This window comes from Bos indicus, chromosome 7 (assembly GCF_029378745.1).
Source record: "Bos indicus isolate NIAB-ARS_2022 breed Sahiwal x Tharparkar chromosome 7, NIAB-ARS_B.indTharparkar_mat_pri_1.0, whole genome shotgun sequence".
Taxonomy (NCBI): domain Eukaryota; kingdom Metazoa; phylum Chordata; class Mammalia; order Artiodactyla; family Bovidae; genus Bos; species Bos indicus.
The window spans coordinates 11281475-11298776 of NC_091766.1; the positions used below are offsets into that span (position 1 = coordinate 11281475).

The 17302-nt window shown below is 60.6% G+C and overlaps 1 protein-coding gene across 5 annotated transcripts in view; it reads left to right on the forward strand.

The window, feature by feature from the left end:
* The window catches only part of ADGRL1 (adhesion G protein-coupled receptor L1), a 50930-nt gene that overhangs the window by 29549 nt on the left and 4079 nt on the right, over positions 1–17302 (forward strand). For 2 of the 5 annotated variants that reach the window (XM_070792668.1, XM_070792667.1), the window contains 19 exons: positions 3141–3158; positions 6783–7583; positions 8600–8914; positions 9651–9754; positions 10035–10220; positions 10540–10578; positions 10729–10912; positions 11085–11207; positions 11714–11928; positions 12225–12395; positions 12802–13011; positions 13129–13349; positions 13588–13654; positions 14129–14220; positions 14882–15050; positions 16295–16423; positions 16570–16666; positions 16748–16876; positions 17035–17052. In XM_070792668.1, the coding sequence (XP_070648769.1) occupies positions 3141–3158; positions 6783–7583; positions 8600–8914; positions 9651–9754; positions 10035–10220; positions 10540–10578; positions 10729–10912; positions 11085–11207; positions 11714–11928; positions 12225–12395; positions 12802–13011; positions 13129–13349; positions 13588–13654; positions 14129–14220; positions 14882–15050; positions 16295–16423; positions 16570–16666; positions 16748–16876; positions 17035–17052 (3288 nt within the window). Of the gene's footprint in view, positions 1–3140; positions 3159–5477; positions 5563–6782; positions 7584–8599; positions 8915–9650; positions 9755–10034; positions 10221–10539; positions 10579–10728; positions 10913–11084; positions 11208–11713; positions 11929–12224; positions 12396–12801; positions 13012–13128; positions 13350–13587; positions 13655–14128; positions 14221–14881; positions 15051–16294; positions 16424–16569; positions 16667–16747; positions 16877–17034; positions 17053–17302 lie in introns of all 5 variants that reach the window. The other 3 variants (XM_019963998.2, XM_019964000.2, XM_019963999.2) reach the window with 3 other exon arrangements.

Here is a 17302-nt window from a genome sequence, read left to right on the forward strand (position 1 = left end):
CTCTTGCCCCTTCCCAATCCTGGAAGCTACCCATAGACAAGCAGGTCATCCTCTGAGGCCTGGCAGCAGATCTCATGTGAAGGGCTAGGGGCAGCTTCCACAGATTCTTAACTCTTGGTTGGTTTGCCTGTTAGCATGCCAGTACTTCCTTTCTGCACAGGAAGTGCTGCCATGTTGGACTGAGGGTGGTACCCAGGCATCCTGAGGAAGGTGATCTGGGGAGCCAGGGGCCTTCCATTCTTGCACCCAACTAAAGGAAGCAAACCATCAACAGGGTCTCTCCTCCTCAGCACCCCACCCTTAACATGGCCCTTCTTTCCAGCCCTCATGCTCCCCCAACCCTTCCTCATCATCCATTCCCTCCTCTCCACCCCCAGCTTCATGTAGCCAACCTGAAGGTAGGGCCCTCTGGGCAGAAGGGGGAGGAGGCAGGGCCACCAGGGTGTCTTGAGTGTGGGGGGCAGGGGCGGGGGAGCAGGAGGCCCTGTGACTCTCTCTCCTCTCCCCTCCCACCCCAGCCTTCCCCCCAACCTTTGATTTCTCCTCGCAGGTGACCGCAGATGTGCTGGGGGAGATAAGAGCCTCATGTGCTTCCATAGCTTTCTTCTTTTACTCCTTACCCTTTCCTTTCAGCGACCGAGGCCTCCAGTCACCGCCTGAGGGGGACGCCCATCTGATCCTTGAAGCCTCCCCACAGCACTGGGGACACTGCCCACCCCCTGTGGGCTGGGGCAGCAGGGGAAGGGGGACAGGAGTTGGGGAGCACAGCACAGTGGAAAAATCTAGACTGGGTTCGAGGTTCAGCCCCGGCCCTTGGGTTTTCTGGCTCGGAAACTGGAGCAAATGACTTAAATTTCTCTGGGCCGCTGCAGAAGAAGGCAAGAGTCTGGGAGGTCATGTGTGCAAGGCGCCCAGCCCAGGGCCCGCCACAGAGCCCAGTCGTGGTGGCAAAGTGCTGGATGTAAACTCCCCCCACAGGGCAGAGACCTCATCTTCAACCCCCTCCCCAGCGCCCAGACCCAAGCCTGGTTCGGGATGTGCTCAGTAATGGTTTGGGTGCCCTTTCAATCCAGCTGAGCCTACACCTCCCTCTGTGACGCTGGGAGGGGATCAAACACCTCTGAGATGCTGCCGGGACTCCGGAGAACGTGGGTAAAGAGCTCTCTGTGCACCCCCAGCGGGAGATGTGAAGGAAACTGCACCCGTTCTGTTTACTTCACTTCATTGAAGTCGTGTTGCTTCACTTCATTGAACCTGTTTCCTCATTTATAGACAGGATTCTCGAAACGCTGCCAGAGGGGTGCTTAGCTCGCTTCCTGGCGCCTAATAAGCGCTGAGCACTTAGTAGTCGTTGCTTTTCTTTTGACCACTCACCATGACTTTTACCAATTATTATTGCTATTGGTAATCAAAAATAAAACTAACACCAGCTGACAAGCCCAGTTTCTCCTGAGACCAGGCAGATAAAAAGCAGGGGGGGGAAAAATCTCTTGGTCCAAGTGGCGTGCAAAAGCAAGTGGGAAAAAAAAACAAAAACAAATGAGTGGATACTATGCAGGTACAGAAGTAGGGAAGAGGTGTAGAGACTTCCTAGAGCTGAACCTCCGAGTGTGGGTGGGAGGGCATGACCCACAGAGACCAGGAGGGCTCAGGGAATGGGCAGCCCCCAGTCTGATGGGAGAGAGCTACCTTGAGCCCTGGGAGAGGCAGTGGCACACGCGCTTGGGTGCGCATGCACACACACACATTCTCACACTCACTGACACGGAGGATGTATCTGGGGGGCTGGGCTAACTCCTGGTCCCAGAAGAAGAGGGCTGGCATTCCAAGGGTGATGGAAGCCAGGCCACCAAACAGGGAGGCCTGGCACTCACTTAGCCCCAGACTCTGAGCACCTCCTGTGTACCAGGCTCTGGGAGAGGCGCTGGGAAGGGAGTCAGACACTGCCCTTCCCGGCAGACAGGTGGCAGGAGAGCGAGGCCCAGGTCAGAGGTTCCTAAGGGGCCAGGGGGCCCAGAGCCTGGAGGGGGCACAGCCTGGGCAGCCCCTCTTGCCATGGGCTTCAGAGGCTGGGGTGACCCCAGTGCTGGTCGGGGGTGGGTGCGGGGCTACCATGGGAATGGAGCAGTGGGTGTGTGGGGCACCCCCCACCTCCCCTGGCACACGGACCTGACAGGCCCGACTAACGCTGGATTTGCCTTGCAGCTGAGCACAGTTTAACCCGTGCCCCCTTCCTCCCCAGGTGCTGCCCGCCTGCCCATCCCAGCTGTGGGCTGGGGAGCTCCCAGCTCCTGGGCCCCCAGGGGGGAGCTGGGCAGAGAGACTGAGCCTCGGGCTTGCCCCCGGGGGAGCGGGGGAGCGTGTCTGTGGCCCCTCCTGCTGTCCTGCCCGTCTGTGATGTCGCCCCCAGCCCAGCCTCTTCCCTCTCTGCCTCGTCTCCCCGATGGGGCTCTTGGAGGCCCCGGGCTCCGCCTGTCTGCCTCTCCATCGTTCTGTGTCCGACCTGCCACCCTCTCTCTGTGTTGGCTTCCGGGTGGGGGTGGGGTTCCGAGGGTTTGGGGAAACGCAGCTGGACTCTTTTTAAGGCCAGCACAGAAGAGGAGGGCATCCTGCGTGTCTTCTCTGTGGTGCTCCCAGGCTGAGGGTGGCACTGAATCCCCTCCTGGGCCCCCGGTTCTAGCACAAGGGCAGCAGGCAGGGCTGGAGGGGACCAAGGGGTTCCTCCACCCCCACCATCCCTTCCTGGTGGCCCCTGGAGCGGAGCTGCCTACCGGCTGGGGCTTCCCCTCCCCAGCCTTGCTGCACTGGGGGTGCCCCCTCCGGGCTGAGGGCTCTGTCCGTCTGCCTACCTGTATGCCCCCTCTCCCTGCCCCCAACCCGTGTCTCTCTCGGTCTCTGTCCTCCCGTGTGTCTCCCTCCTCCCTGTGACTGTCTTCCCGACATCCTCCCTAGGAGGAAAGGACATGGGGGCGGGGGCTGCTCTACCTTCGGGGTTGGGGAACCAGGAGTGAGGAAAAGAAAGGAAAAGGGGGCGTGTTGCCAGAAAAGAAACGAAAGCAATTTAATCTTTTTTTTTTCTCTTTTTTTCTTGCACATTTTTTTTTTCAATTTGTTTTCTCTCTCTCTTCCGATGCTTAAAGTAGAAGTGGAGCAGAAAGGTAAACGCACTGTTACCAATGCTAACCCCTAACTCAGACTTTGTTTTACCTGTACCACACTTATGTGACCTGCCCTCCCCTCCAGCCCCTTCTTCTACCCCCCCACCCCCCAACTTGGTCCAGTCGCTCCCCACCCCACCCCGGTGTCCCCCCACTGGTGGGGCCAGCCCTGGTGCGACCAGGCAACTCCACCCTCCAGACACCCAAGGGAGCTTCTCTGAGCTCGGGCAGGACCTTCTGCTCTCTCTACCTCTGTCTGTCTCTCCTCTTACTCTGTCTGTCTCTCCCTGTCCCTCCTTTCTAGTCCCTGGCCCCTGCAGGGGTGGGGGGGGAACCTGACCTTCTCTCATACTTCTTTTGCCTCCTTCAGGAGAAGTCTATAAGCATCCAGGGTGGGTGGGGAGAGAGGGACCCTCTTCCCTGGCTCCCGACTAGGGGCGGAGGGCACCGGGGAGCCGGCTGTCTTCTCTTTTCTTCCTGCCCCAACTTTTGTGTCTGGTTCAGGGGAGGCGGGAGGGAGGGCACACCTTTGTTTTCCTTTTGGGGAGCAGATTACCTCCTCCTTCTCCTCCTCCTCTCTCTCTATTTCTCTCTCTCTCTCTCTCTCTCTCTCTCTCTGGCTCCTGGTGGTTTAAGTTCCTTCTGGTTTGGCGTTTCCAAGGCCCAGAGCTGTTTCGGAGCACGGAGCACCAGTTTTCCCCACCCCCACCCCATCCTCCACCAGCGGGGGGTGGTGGGGGGCAGCCCCTGGGGAGAGGGGTGTGAGTTGCCCCCAGCCCGGGGAGGGCGCCTGCCAGATCACTGGGGGGCCCGAGGGGGCGGGGGTGGGCCTCACGGTTGGGGGAGCGAGGGGCGGGGGAGCGTTTGTTTGTTTTTTTTTTTTTTGGTTCTGAAATACTTGCGAAGCTGCAGTCAGGGTTTCTTCTGGGCTGTTGTGGTTAGAGGACCAGAGAGAGGGGGGCGGGGGAGGCACAGGCTGGGTCTGGGGGCTTCCATGAGCACCGTAATTTCCACGGCGGTAGGGAGGGCGGCTGGGCTGGACTTGGCTGTCGTGGAGGGCCACCGCCTCCCCTGGAAGTCGTGGGAAATGGACAGCGCTGAGGCGGGGATGGGAGAGATGACCTTTTGGGATCACATTGGCCTTGAAATTACGGTGGTCAGTGGAGCGTCCCCTTTGAGGGAGGCAGGGCGGGGTCCCTCCGAGCTGCTCCCCTCCCCCTTGTCCCTCCCCCCATCTCATAGAGGCCTGGGCCACCAGCCCACCGCCCTGCCCCTCACTGCACCCCACCACTCTCTCCCTCTCTCTTTCCTGGAGTCTCTCCGCCCAGCACCAGACACTCTTCTTGCAGGCCCGGTGGTGGTCGGACACGCAGCCTGGGATCTTTTCTCTTCAAGGGACGGGTGGGAGGAGGCTGGAGGGCAGAGAAGGCTTTGGGAGCTTGGCGCTGGGGCAGGGTCCTTGCTGGCAAAGGCCCCGAGCAGGCCCTTCCTCATCTTCTCCCCCTTCCCCCAGGGTAACCTCTAACCACGTTTTCCTTCTCCATGCCCTGCCCACCAGGCCGGGCTCTGAGACCTCCCACTGCCCACCCCCCCTACACACACACACACACACACATACAAACACATCTGTCAGGCGTCACAAAGGTGGCTGGGGGGCCTGGCTTGGGGAGAGGGAAGACCCAGGCACAGGAGAAAAGGGCAGAGGCCAGTGGGCTGGACAGAAGGTGCAGGCTAACCCCTCAGGGCACTGGGAACACAGCGCTAGAGCCCCAGGCTTCCCTCCCCTTCCTAAAGCAGGGCATGCACCTGGCTGCTTTGTGACCCAAGACCCCTGGATCAGAAAGTCCCTGACACTGTGGCGGGCGGGCTGGAATCCCCAGCCACCCACCTAACCCTGCTGAAGAATGGGGCTGGAATTGGAATGAGGAATGGTTCCTGGCCAAGGCCCTCTAGCCACTGGGGCCACGCCCCTCCCCAAGCCAGCACCAAGTCCCAGCCCTCTCTTGTCCCCTCGGGCCGGCTGCTTTGGTGACAGGCCAAGCAGGAGCAGAGAATTCACTACAAACTCTCACCCCGGCCGGTCCTCAGGTTCTGCTAGTCGGGCGGCGCCGAGAGGGAGGCCCCCAGCCATCCTGGTTGGAGGGACCTCGCCACTGTGGGAGAAGGAGGGGAGCCTGGCCACACTGTTTGTGCAAGCCCAGACTGCCACCGGGCCAGTAGGGGGAGTCCAGGAGTCGGTGGCGCTGGGTCGTGACTGGGCAAGGGTGGGCAGGCCGTTGGTGGCCAACGAGATGCAGTTGAGGTTTTCCTCCTTTTCAGGGAATGGGGGGGTGGGGCGGGGCCCCCCACCTTTCTGACATCAGCGCTGCCTTGGTCCCTCCTCCCGAGCCGGGGATGGTTGCAGGTAAATCGGGTCGGGGAAGGGGAGGTGGGGGGCCTGTCGGGGGCGGGCTGGGTCTTTATCCTAGCACCTGGTTCCCTCCCTGGCCCCCTCTGAGCTGGACCTGGGACTGCCCCCCCAAGGGACCCTCAGTCGGGCCTGGGCCTTGGAGTGAATTCTCTGCTCACCCCCCTCTCTCCTCGCCAGCACTAACTCTTTCTTCCCAGGTGCTCTCCGGCGTGCCTCCCTTGGAGCCAGGACCTCGCCGAGCGCCCCCACACCACCACTTGTCTCTCTTCCCTCCACACAGCTCTCCTCCCCACTACCCAACTCTCCCGGGAGTCCCCTCCCTCTCTGCCCTCGCCCCACCACCCCTGTGCACCAGTATCAGTGTCTGCTGCTCGATAAACCCCATGAGAGACCCTGCCGGCTGGGGGCAGGGCTGGGCACCCCTCAGGAGGGGCTGGACTTTTCCGAAAACTCTTCCCCAGCTCCTGATTTCCTGGGTGCTGGGTGGGGGGTTGTCACAGGCTGCGTCAGGAACCTTGGGTGCCTCTCTCACCCTGGAATAGGAGTGCGCTCCTGACACCCACCCACAGTGGGTACGGAAACATCACTCTACCTTGCAGTTTTTGCAGGAGGAAGAAAATGGAGTTTTTTTAAAAAAACGTATATATATATATATATATATATATATATATCTGTGTCCTGGTGTGGTTGGTGAAAGATGGGACCCTTGACCCTAGCTCTTCCATAGGGGCGCAAATGATGGCAAAGGGACAGGGCCCTGAGTCCCTGGCACCTCAAAGCCACCAGTGGCTCCAATGAGGAAATCTCTCCATCCCCCACTAAAGGCACATGAGACTGACTCTCGGATGGCTCTTGCCAAACCCCTTATCCCCAGCCTGTGGGGTCTCTAGCAGCCAGGGAAGGAAAGAGGGGCACCTCCTCCCTACTCCCCCACCACTAACCCTGCTCTTAATGGCCTCCAGGGTTGACATCTCCAGGGAGAGGGGCAGCTGGGCAGGGCAGGGGTCCCAGCCCAGAAACCCCCTTCCCATCACCAGCCCTACCAAGCAACCGTGACTGCAGCAGCAGGAGGGGACAGCCTGGCTCCCCCCGCTGGCCATGTGACCAACTCGCCTCTCTCTCTCCCTCTCCCTTGCCACCCCCGTCCCCCCCACCCCGCCCCCCGCTCCTCCTCCTCTCCCTGTGTCCTCCCTGCCCCTCCCCGCCCGACCCAGTCTTCGTGTGCCCAGGGACCCTGCAGAAGGTGCTGGAGCCCACCTCAACCCACGAGTCGGAGCACCAGTCTGGTGCATGGTGCAAGGACCCGCTGCAGGCAGGTGACCGCATCTACGTCATGCCGTGGATCCCCTACCGCACGGACACGCTGACCGAGTACGCCTCGTGGGAGGACTACGTGGCAGCGCGCCACACCACCACCTATCGCCTGCCCAACCGCGTAGACGGCACGGGCTTCGTGGTCTACGACGGCGCTGTCTTCTACAACAAGGAGCGCACGCGCAACATCGTCAAGTACGACTTGCGCACGCGCATCAAGAGCGGGGAGACGGTCATCAACACAGCCAATTACCACGACACCTCGCCCTACCGCTGGGGGGGCAAGACCGACATCGACCTGGCAGTGGATGAGAACGGGCTGTGGGTCATCTACGCTACTGAGGGCAACAACGGGCGGCTGGTGGTGAGCCAACTCAACCCCTACACGCTGCGCTTCGAGGGCACGTGGGAGACCGGCTACGACAAGCGCTCCGCGTCCAACGCCTTCATGGTGTGCGGCGTCCTGTACGTGCTGCGCTCCGTGTACGTGGACGACGACAGCGAGGCAGCCGGCAACCGCGTGGACTACGCCTTCAACACCAACGCCAACCGTGAGGAGCCTGTGAGCCTGGCCTTTCCCAACCCCTACCAGTTCGTCTCCTCTGTCGACTATAACCCTCGCGACAACCAGCTCTATGTCTGGAACAACTACTTTGTGGTGCGCTATAGCCTGGAGTTTGGGCCGCCCGACCCTAGTGCGGGTGAGGACAGCTCGAGTTCACTCCCCAACAGCCCCTGCCCCTGGGTCTCAAGCGGAGGGGGGTGCACTCTGAGCTCCTAGAGGACCTGGAGGTGCGTTCAAGGGAACCCTGGAGGTCACAGAGGTAGCAACGGGACAGGCTGTTTTCAGCACTTTCCAATTAACTCCTCTGATCCTTGCAGTCTGAGAGCCAGGGCTTACTGTTGCCTCATTTACAGATGAGGAAACCCAAGCACTGGGTGGGCTTCCCTGCTGGCTCAGATGGTAAAGAATCCGCCTGCAATGTGGGAGACCTGGGTTCGATCCCTGGGTCAGGAAGGTCCCCTGGAGAAGGGAATGGTTACCCACTCCAATATCCTGGCCTGGAGAATTCCATGAACAGAGGAGCCTGGCAGGCTACAGTCCATGGGGGTCTCAGAGAGCTGGACACAACTGAGCGATTTTCATATACACAAGCACTGGGTGGATGTGAGATTAGCTAGCTTGCTTATTTGAGAAACTAGACCAAGGACTCTGGGCTTTTAGCCAAGCTGCACTCTCCTAAGGCCGTTTTGAGCCCTGGAACCCCTTCAACCCCAGTCTTGGGTGGGAGTACCAGTAAAACAGCAAAGCTGAACTGCTGATATTGACTAGGATTGGGAACCTCTCGGCAGTCTCATTCTAACCCCTCAGCCACCCTAAACCAGCTCTGTGCAGCCCCACAGCTCAAGAAGAGTCCCCTCGAATAAAAAAGGGGGAACTGAGGTCCCCAGAGGGAAGGGACGTGGCCAGGCCAGAGAGCCCAGAGTAAGAGGAGCATGAGGGTGGGAGCCTGCAACACTGCCTTCCTGGCTTGTCCTCTGCAGTTGCTCTCAGACCTCAGAGGACAAATGAGTGGATTTCTGCCACCTTCTGACGCTGTATAGTCCCAGGGGTGCGTGGGGCCTCTGGGCAGAGAGGGGCTAGGGGAGATCTCTCAGACCTAGTGGGAGACCAACCCTGGGGGTAACCGCATCTTGTGTCCCCTCTCCCTTTCAGGCCCAGCCACTTCCCCACCCCTCAGCACAACCACCACAGCCCGGCCCACACCCCTGACGAGCACAGCCTCGCCAGCAGCCACCACCCCGCTCCGCCGAGCACCCCTCACCACGCACCCCGTGGGTGCCATCAACCAGCTGGGACCTGACCTACCTCCAGCCACTGCCCCGGCCCCCAGCACCCGGCGGCCCCCTGCCCCCAATCTGCACGTGTCCCCAGAACTCTTTTGTGAACCTCGAGAGGTGCGGCGGGTCCAATGGCCGGCCACCCAGCAGGGCATGCTGGTGGAGAGGCCCTGCCCCAAGGGGACTCGAGGTGAGTGCCAAGCCTAGGTGACCTTTGCTGCAGCTGGCTTGGGGAATGACCACTGCTGGCCTGGCCAGGAAAGGGACAGGGGACATGCCCCTAACTCAGCTTGGATGCACTTACCTGTCCACCTTCCCTGCCAAAGTGGGCTGTATGCAAGGGTCATGCTTCATGTCTGCAGCTGTGTCCCCAGGGCACAGTCACAGCTCAGTTAGTGCCCCTTGCTCCACCCCTGTCCCCTCCTGCAATTCTAAGCACCTGCCATGCAAAGCCCTGGATGGACCCTGCAGGGAGCCCCTGGGAGTTAACCTGAGTCCTGGCCTCGGACCGAAATGGACACAGGCCCAGGAGCAGCTGGGGGTCAGGACACAGCAGCTGACGCACCAGAGAAGGCAGGGCCGGGACCACAGGCTCCAGGGATCCGAGGGAAGGGTCAGAGAGGCTTTGCGAGAGGCGTGGTGGGGCTTCCAAGGTAGGCTTGACCGGAAGGCTCTGACTGTGGTAGGCCAAGCTGGAAGAGGAGCCGAGAGGGAGGGTTTAGGGGAAGTGGGCGGTTCATGTCATTTCAGAGTGACACCTCTCTTTGACTGTCTGGCCTGTTTCATGTCTGGTCTTCCGTGCCCCCTCACCTCTTCCCTCACCTGCTCGTCCCCCTCTCTCTGCCATCTCCTTTTTCCTGCTCTGGCCCATTCCCCTCTCCCTCCCCGTGGCTCCCTTCTCTGTTCCTGTGTGTCTGTCCCTACAGGAATTGCCTCCTTCCAGTGTCTACCAGCCCTGGGGCTCTGGAATCCCCGGGGCCCTGACCTCAGCAACTGCACCTCCCCCTGGGTCAACCAGGTGGCCCAGAAGGTACCAGCAGCCACCCCACCCCCAGATAGGCACACATGCTTACCCTGCTGGCCCTGGGTGCCCAGGCACAGGGCACAGCGGGGGGCGGCGGAACTCCTGGGGAGACAGGCTGGGGTCCACCCCTAGTCTCCAGAGGGGACAGACAGATGGGGAGGGCCAGGGCAGGCAGGGAGAAGGGACCGCAGAGAGGGATGAGAGGGGCTGAGCAGGCTGGGTGTGTGGAGAGAGAAGCAGGATGGTCCCTGACGAGACCGGGGGCTCCCCCTCCTCCCTCCTGCAGATCAAGAGTGGGGAGAACGCGGCCAACATTGCCAGCGAGCTGGCCCGCCACACCCGGGGCTCCATCTATGCGGGTGATGTGTCCTCCTCTGTGAAGCTGATGGAGCAATTGCTGGACATTCTGGATGCCCAGCTGCAGGCGCTGCGGCCCATTGAGCGCGAGTCGGCCGGCAAGAACTACAACAAGGTGGGCCCGGCGGCGGGGGCCGTGGGGCAGGGGCACCGCCCTAGGAACTTGGGAGACACCCAGCCTGGCACTGCAAAGCCAGGCGGCCATCCACGGCCAGGAGAGGAGAAGGCGAGACAGAGCCCAGGCCGGCAGGGACTCCCTCCTGGATGGTCCTGGGGGTGTGGGGGCTCCCTTAGCAATGGCTCTTGCTCGTGGGCTAGCCCCAGGTCAGTGGCAGAGACAGAAGAGGAATCTCTCTGGTGCCCAGACGTGAGTGTCAGGGTTCAAGGAGAGGGGCTGGGAGACCAGCCTTCACCCCACCTCCTTCTTTCCCCAGATGCACAAGCGGGAGAGAACTTGCAAGGACTACATCAAGGTGAGGCCCAGGAGCTCCTGTCTCCTGAGTGAGTGGGGCTGGCCCCAGGAGGCACCGGGGGATAGAGGTTCCGAGAAGGGGGTGCGGAGCCCAGCTGGAGGGACTGAGGGACAGAGCGGGAGTCGCAGCGTTGCCCCGCCACACTTGCAGGCTGTGGTGGAGACAGTGGACAACCTGCTGCGGCCGGAGGCCCTCGAGTCCTGGAAAGACATGAACGCCACCGAGCAGGCGCACACGGCCACCATGCTGCTAGACGTCCTGGAAGAGGGCGCCTTCCTACTGGCAGACAATGTCAGGGAGCCGGCCCGCTTCCTGGCCGCCAAGCAGAACGTGGGTGAGTGCTGCTGTCAGGTCGGGGGGCAAGTCGGGGTGCAGAACTTGAACAGGGTGGGGGGGTCCCTGTTCCTCCTGGACAACCCAGGGCTACCCTGGCCCTCAACCTTGCCTGAGCCTCTGGACTGTGGACAGACCCCAACCTTGTGTGCCCTGCCACCCCGTCCCCACAGTCCTCGAGGTCACAGTCCTGAACACTGAGGGCCAAGTGCAGGAGCTGGTGTTCCCCCAGGAGTACCCGAGCGAGAACTCAATCCAGCTGTCTGCCAACACCATCAAGCAGAACAGCCGCAACGGTCAGTGTCTGAACCCTGAGCCGGTACCCCAGCTCTTCTCATGGGGAAGTTCTTAACTCTGATCAGGCTGAAGACTCTGATGAGAGGTTGGAGCCCATAGCAACACACAGAGGTGTCCTTCATGCAAGCTAGTGTAACTTTTCAAGGGATTCAGGGGGACCCCAGAAAGCCCCACAGAACCTCAGACAGTTTGGAGGGCTCACTCCTGTGCGATAGCAGCATGATCCTCAGAGTTTAGGGCAGGTTGTGCCATTTGAGATTTAAGGCCCGGAGAGGTTAGGGAATTGCTCAAGGTCACACAGAAAGTGAGAGGTGGGTGAGGTGTGTCCTGGATCACTACCCTGCCATTGGGAACTGCCTGCAACTGAGCAGCGGTCCCACGGAAGGGCTCCTAGAGCCCCCTTGCCTGGGCGGCAGCCTGACTTCAAAGATCCCAGCAGCCAGTGTAACTGGAGGGCGGCACCAGCCAGGGGCTGACACACGCCTGCTGGGCCTGTCCTACCTAGGAGTGGTCAAGGTTGTCTTCATTCTCTACAACAACCTGGGCCTCTTCCTGTCCACCGAGAACGCCACGGTGAAGCTGGCGGGTGAAGCAGGCTCGGGGGGCCCAGGGGGCGCCTCCCTGGTGGTGAACTCGCAGGTCATCGCAGCGTCCATCAACAAGGAGTCCAGCCGAGTCTTCCTGATGGACCCTGTCATCTTCACTGTGGCCCACCTGGAGGTGAGCTGAGATGTCCACTCCTTCCGTGAGTGTCCCAGCACCCTCCGCTTTCCCAGGCTGCAGATCCATACCCCGCACTGTGTGTTCACCCACCCCGAGAGCAAGTTACAACCCCTCCCTGGAGAAGCAGCCTCCCAGCCCCCACCTTAGCATCTCGGGCCATCTGTCCCCGGAGATCTCAGGCTGTGACCTGGAGCTGGAAGCCCCAGGCATGTCTCCTGCTTGTCCCCATGGTGGGGTGTTGGGGCTGGGGCTGGACTCCCAGCTCTGACTCCCTGGCCTCCACCCCACAACAGGCCAAGAACCACTTCAACGCTAACTGCTCCTTCTGGAACTACTCAGAGCGCTCCATGCTGGGCTACTGGTCAACCCAGGGCTGCCGCCTGGTGGAGTCCAATAAGACCCATACCACATGTGCCTGCAGCCACCTCACCAACTTTGCTGTGCTCATGGCGCATCGCGAGATCGTAAGCTGACCGGCGCCCCGCCCCTCCTGGCGGGCCTGCTTCCTGGCTCAGCCTTGCATGGCCTCTTGGGTGGTGCCAGGGAAGGCCACCTTCATGGGCATGGGGGGCCCTGAGTCTTGCCCAGGGCAGGAGGCCACATGTCTGGCTCTCCCTAGTCCGAGTTCCACCTTTTCCCAAGGCCCGCTGGAGAAGCAAGTTGGTGTCAACCTTTGTCATGTCTCCACAAGCCTGCCAGAGCATGGGAAGTGAGCGTGCCACCTGTAGAGGGGTGGGGGCCTGGCTAGTAGACTGGGGTGGGGCAGAAGGCCAGGTAGGTGGCAGAAGGCCCAGTGGGCTGCAGCTCGTGGCCCCGGGCCTGGCCCATGTGTGTGTGCAAGGCTCAGCATGCCCCCTGCTCCTTCCCCAGTACCAGGGCCGCATCAATGAGCTGCTGCTGTCGGTCATCACTTGGGTGGGCATCGTCATCTCCCTGGTCTGCCTGGCCATCTGTATCTCCACCTTCTGCTTCCTGCGGGGGCTACAGACCGACCGGAACACCATCCACAAGAACCTCTGCATCAACCTCTTCTTGGCGGAGCTGCTCTTCCTTGTCGGGATAGACAAGACTCAGTATGAGGTGGGCGGGACTCTGGGGCAGGAGCGGAAGGGGCAGGGAGGAGATTGTGATGCCCACTGGCAGGTCGGCGGCCAGGGCAGCTCCTTACCTGCGTTGCTTCCCCACCCCTGTCCCCAGATCGCCTGCCCCATCTTCGCGGGCTTGCTGCACTATTTCTTCCTGGCCGCCTTCTCCTGGCTGTGCCTGGAGGGTGTGCATCTCTACCTGCTGCTGGTGGAGGTGTTTGAGAGCGAGTACTCCCGCACCAAGTACTACTACCTGGGCGGGTACTGCTTCCCTGCCCTGGTGGTGGGCATTGCGGCCGCCATCGACTACCGCAGCTATGGCACCGAGAAGGCGTGAGTGCCCCCTCCACCTAGTCTCTCCTCCTTGTGGTTCCCTGCTCAGCAGCTTCCCTTGAGCCAGGACCCTCAGGGCACTGGCCTCCCTTCTCCTGAGCTCTGGGGCCTGAGCCATTAGAGTCCCTGGGCCCTGGGGGTCAGAGGGAGGGAAGAGCGCACCCCCTCTCCCCTGCCCCCCTCACTTCTCTTCCCCTGCACCGCCACACCTCTCTTCCCGGCCCTGCTTCCTTTACAGGTGTTGGCTCCGAGTGGACAATTACTTCATCTGGAGCTTCATTGGGCCCGTCTCCTTTGTTATTGTGGTGAGTTGGAAGGCAGTATCCCTAGCATTGAGTCTGTCCTTCATCCAGACCAGCTCTGACCCCCAGACCCCCATTTTCCCCAAGCCCTTGAAAACTGAGCAGCCAACTGAGGCAAAAAAGAGCAGCTTGTGTCTGTAAAGCTCCAGCACTGAGGTCGGTCTGTCTAGGAGCTGTGGTGTGAGCTCCTGCTCTATGTCAGGCCCCCGAGCCCTGTCCCCCCAGCCCCGAGAGCCACATTAACAGGCACCTAGGGGCAGGAAATGGCAACCCACTACAGTATTCTTTCTTGGGAAATCCCATGGATAGAGGAGCCCGGGGGGTATAGTCCATGGGGCTGCAAAAAAGTTGGACGCGGCCGAGCACACATACCAGCAGAGGGGACCCTGAGGCGGGGGTGGCAGCTGGGATTTGGTCAGAAGCCGCTGCCTGGAGGCAGAGGGGCCTCGGGCCAGCCCTCCCCTCACCCGCCCGCAGGTGAACCTGGTGTTCCTCATGGTGACTCTGCACAAGATGGTCCGGAGCTCATCCGTGCTCAAGCCTGACTCCAGTCGCCTCGACAACATTAAGTGAGCACCCCTCCCTGCACCTCTGCCCTGGCACCTCTGAGCTGAGCCCAGCCTCTCCCAGGCTTTCCCGAAAGGTGGTGTTCTCACCTCTTGTGTTGCTTTTTAAGGACGAAGGTGGTGTTTTACTATGTTCTTTGTGTGTCTGTTTAACGAGTATTAGACAACACGGTGTTAGCACATCCAATGAAGGTTTCAAGCACATCACCGCTTAGGGTGAGAGAGTTCACAAAGCAAGCACAGCGAGTCCCCTGGAGGTCTGGTGGTCAGGATTCGGTGCTTTCACTGCCAAGGGTGTGGGTTCAGTCCCTGGCTGAGGAACTAAAGATCCCGCAAGCTGTGCAAGGTGGCCGAAAAAAATACGCGAGTCCATTTTAGGGTAACTTAAAGACACATAGGCAGCAAAAGATAGATTAAAGGTTTGGAAGTGTAGCCAAGAGGATGAAGGATACAGGAGAATGACTGGCTATTCAGAGAACCCTGACCCCCCGACCTCCACATGCCCCCCAGGCCTAGCTGGGCTGATGAGTGTCGCTGGGCAGGCCCGCTCACCCCAGGGCACTGCCCAGACTTGCTGAAATAGGGACATGCAGCAGGGCCCTGGGGGTGGTGTCCCTGACGGCGGGGACTCTGACGTCCTGTCTCCTCCCCACCACCCCCCCAGATCCTGGGCCCTGGGAGCCATTGCGCTGCTCTTCCTGCTGGGCCTCACGTGGGCTTTCGGCCTCCTCTTTATCAACAAGGAGTCCGTGGTCATGGCCTATCTCTTCACCACCTTCAACGCCTTCCAGGGGGTCTTCATCTTTGTCTTTCACTGCGCCTTACAGAAGAAGGTGAGTTCTGGGGAAGAGGGCCAGGGGCCTGTCTTCTGCAGCGGGACCTGTGTCTGCCTGGAGGGAAGCACAGGCTCAGGCAGATTCTAGCCCGTGGTGAGGAGGGTTCTGGAAGAGAGCAAGACACAGGAGCCCAGAGGAATGAGAAAGCAAGACAGATGTGGGGAGTGGGAAGAGCTCAGGGCAGGGACATGGCTTGGGGTGTAGATCAAGCGTGTGGAGGAATACAGCTCCGGGTGCCACCCAGACAGAACATTTCCTACTTTAATAGTCGCGGGGTAAACCATGAGTTTTGTGGTGACAGGAAGTTTCCTTTTTAAATAAAGGGTGTTAAAGTCTGAATCTTAAAAATAAAGAGGTAACAGAAGCAGAGGAATGTAGAGAAGAGTGTACAGGCTGTAGACTCAAGACGGAAGCCAGGGAAACGGAGCCAAGGAGTGTTAGACTTCGTCTTGAAGGCAGTGGGGAGCCCCAGTCAGGCCGTTGTTGGTCTCAGAGGACAGTAAGGTGGGTGATGGCTGCACAGGGAGTGAAGAAGGCAGGGGTCACTGGTCTTGGCTGCAAGGTCAGCTGTGTTCCCGTTCTGATGACAGGTCCACACTGGACGCACAGTGACAGTGGCATCCTTACAGGGCTCCCCCACCGGCCCGCGGGGTCCGCCCTGGGCCCCCCTTTTCTCCCCGTTCCTCCAGCCACGCTCTGTCTTCTGTCTGCAGACACTCAGGCATGGGCCTTCCTCGGGGCTTGTCCCCTACCCCTCCCCAGATCTCTGCGGGGCCCACTGCCTTGTTGCTTTCAAGTCTTTGCCAAACGTCTCCTTAGTGAGTCCCCCCGCTCCCCCGTCTATTGGAAATCACCACCCACTCCCGCCACCAGCCCTGCCTAACCCCCGGCCATGGTTCTCTGGGCAGACAGCCCACATAACGCACTGCTGCTGTAGATGTGTTCAGTCTCTGTCTGCTGGAAGATACCAGCTCTGAGAAGGAGGGCTCTGTTTCTGATTTGCATCTGTCCTTGGGGCCTAAACCACACTTGGCACATAGAAGATGCTCCCTGAAGGTCTGCTGAGCAAATGAACAGATGAGAACTTAATGGTGAAGGTGGAGAAAGGAAGATGGGCCTGAGTGAGAAGAGAGCCTGCTGGGCTGACCGCTGGAGGCAGGAGGGGATGGCAGGGTTTCTGGTGCCCACCAGCAGCTTGGTCTCGGGTCTGCCAACTGCCTGCCCTCCTTGCCCACCCGCAGGTGCATAAGGAGTACAGCAAGTGCCTGCGGCACTCCTACTGCTGCATCCGCTCCCCACCCGGGGGTGCGCACGGCTCACTCAAGACCTCAGCCATGCGGAGCAATGCCCGCTACTACACAGGGACCCAGGTACAGGCAGGATCCGCGCCCCGGGCTGAGGGCCGGACCCAGCGCCCCAGGCGCAGGGCACTTCTCCGCCCAGTCCCTGGTGGTACCCATCGGGCATGGGGAGAATGGGCGGCCCGAGAGCCCTCATGTCTGGGTTACGTCCCCAGAGCCGAATCCGGAGGATGTGGAACGACACCGTGAGGAAGCAGACGGAATCCTCCTTCATGGCGGGCGACATCAACAGCACCCCTACCCTGAACCGAGGTGAGGGGGCACTCCTGAGCCCCGCCTGCGCTCCCTTTGAGGTTCTCCCAGCTGCCTCGTGACATCCTCCCTCCTGGGCAGGTACCATGGGGAACCACCTGCTGACCAACCCTGTGCTGCAGCCCCGTGGGGGCACCAGCCCCTACAACACCCTCATTGCTGAGTCAGTGGGCTTCAACCCCTCCTCGCCCCCAGTCTTCAACTCCCCAGGTGAGGGCACGCTGGTGCCAGAGAGGGTGCCAGGTCTCGGGGTGGGGAGGGTCTCTACGGGGGGCACCCTCGTGCCTCCTGAACTGGTCGGAGCCTAGACCCAGCATTCTGAGCCTGCTCTCACCTTCTCTCTCTTCCCTCCTGGCCGGCACCTGCAGGGAGCTACCGGGAACCCAGTAAGTGTGACTGTTTCCTGTTGATGTTTCCAAGGGTGGGGACAAGAGGGGAATGCGACAGCGGCCCCCTCAGGTGACCACACCTTAGAGAGAACTGGGGTGCCCCCCACACACAGACAGGAGTCTCTGGCTTGGCAGCCGGCTGGATGATGTTGCATTAGGTGGGGAGTCATGGTGATGGAGATCACGGGAAAGGGACCTGGCCACCCAGGCTCCTCATACTGCTGAGACTCCAAGCCCCCAGATGGGA